This window comes from Perkinsus marinus (genome assembly GCF_000006405.1).
Source record: "Perkinsus marinus ATCC 50983 genomic scaffold scf_1104296927820, whole genome shotgun sequence".
In the NCBI taxonomy this organism is placed as follows: Eukaryota; Perkinsozoa; order Perkinsida; family Perkinsidae; genus Perkinsus; species Perkinsus marinus.
This window is the reverse complement of record NW_003217047.1, coordinates 1-1,020: the sequence shown is the minus strand read 5'-3', so window position 1 is coordinate 1,020 and position 1,020 is coordinate 1. Positions and strand designations below refer to the sequence as shown.

At 46.1% G+C, this 1,020-nt stretch overlaps 1 protein-coding gene across 1 annotated transcript; it reads left to right on the top strand.

The window, feature by feature from the left end:
• Positions 1–487: 487 nt before the first annotated feature.
• Positions 488–643, top strand: Pmar_PMAR025481 (hypothetical protein; the record flags this gene model as incomplete). The annotated part of the gene is made up of 1 exon (XM_002788755.1): positions 488–643. One exon carries the CDS (start codon positions 488–490, stop codon positions 641–643), a length of 156 nt encoding a protein of 51 aa, XP_002788801.1.
• Positions 644–1,020: the final 377 nt, after the last annotated feature.

Genomic DNA, 1,020 nt, shown 5'->3' with positions numbered 1-1,020 from the left:
CCCAACTTGTTATGATCGTAGCGTTCTAACGGAATGTTCCTCGACAGCGCATGATGTTGCCCAAAAGACCACGGACGATCAGGGCGTCGTGGTAGAGGCTCTGGAAGGGGTCGTTCAGACTGTCGAGGATACTATTACTTGTGAAGAAGTCAGTCGAAGATGGCAAGACGACCAGTGTCCATCGTTGTATACTTTGCGTGGAAGAGGGGCGGGAAAAGCCTCAAGATTATGCAATAGACATTGTCTATTAGACAATCCCACGAGATTCTACGATCACATATTGAAGTCCCACCCGCATGCTCTGCAAGGTCTTAGCGCCACTGATTGTGTCGCTTCCGATGCCGACACAGCGCCTGACCTTCGCACTCCCGCCAACCCTCCAGCGCGAGCTTTTGGTCACAGACAAATCTCCGTCAGTACAGGGTTCAGGGGAGATGGTAATACTCCTATCACGCAACATTTTGCGCCTGTGCCGTCCAAGGATGCGATGTTGAAATATCGAGATGAGTTGGCTATCGCAGCCATCTATAACGATTGGGAGATTGGTGGTATTGTCAATGATGTGTTCGTAAAATGCCAAGAGACCCTCAGGCCGGCCATCACCGATGCGATGCGAAAGTACAATGTGGACGACAACTTCTGAGATGTTCTGAGATATGAACGACTTCTTTTCTTATGAAAAAAGAACTCTGAGATGGACATGCCCGACGTCAGATGAGCACAGTGGTTGAATTTTGGGCGAGCGAAGAAAAGGAAGATCTGCGCAACAAAATACTTCCATTCGGCATACACATACTAGCAGACTGTTAGCAGTCATTATTATTAATTTTTCTTTCGAGGATTCAACTTAGAATAATACGAACTTCGTTTGAGATAGAATATTACATTTCGCCATCGAAAACGGATGGAATTTTACGAAAAAGTATTATTTTTCCAGTATTTTCCCATTCCGAAAACGGAGCGGAAATTTTCCGGAAAATTTCCGTGCCCGGAAATTTCCAAATGCCCGTGCAAACACTA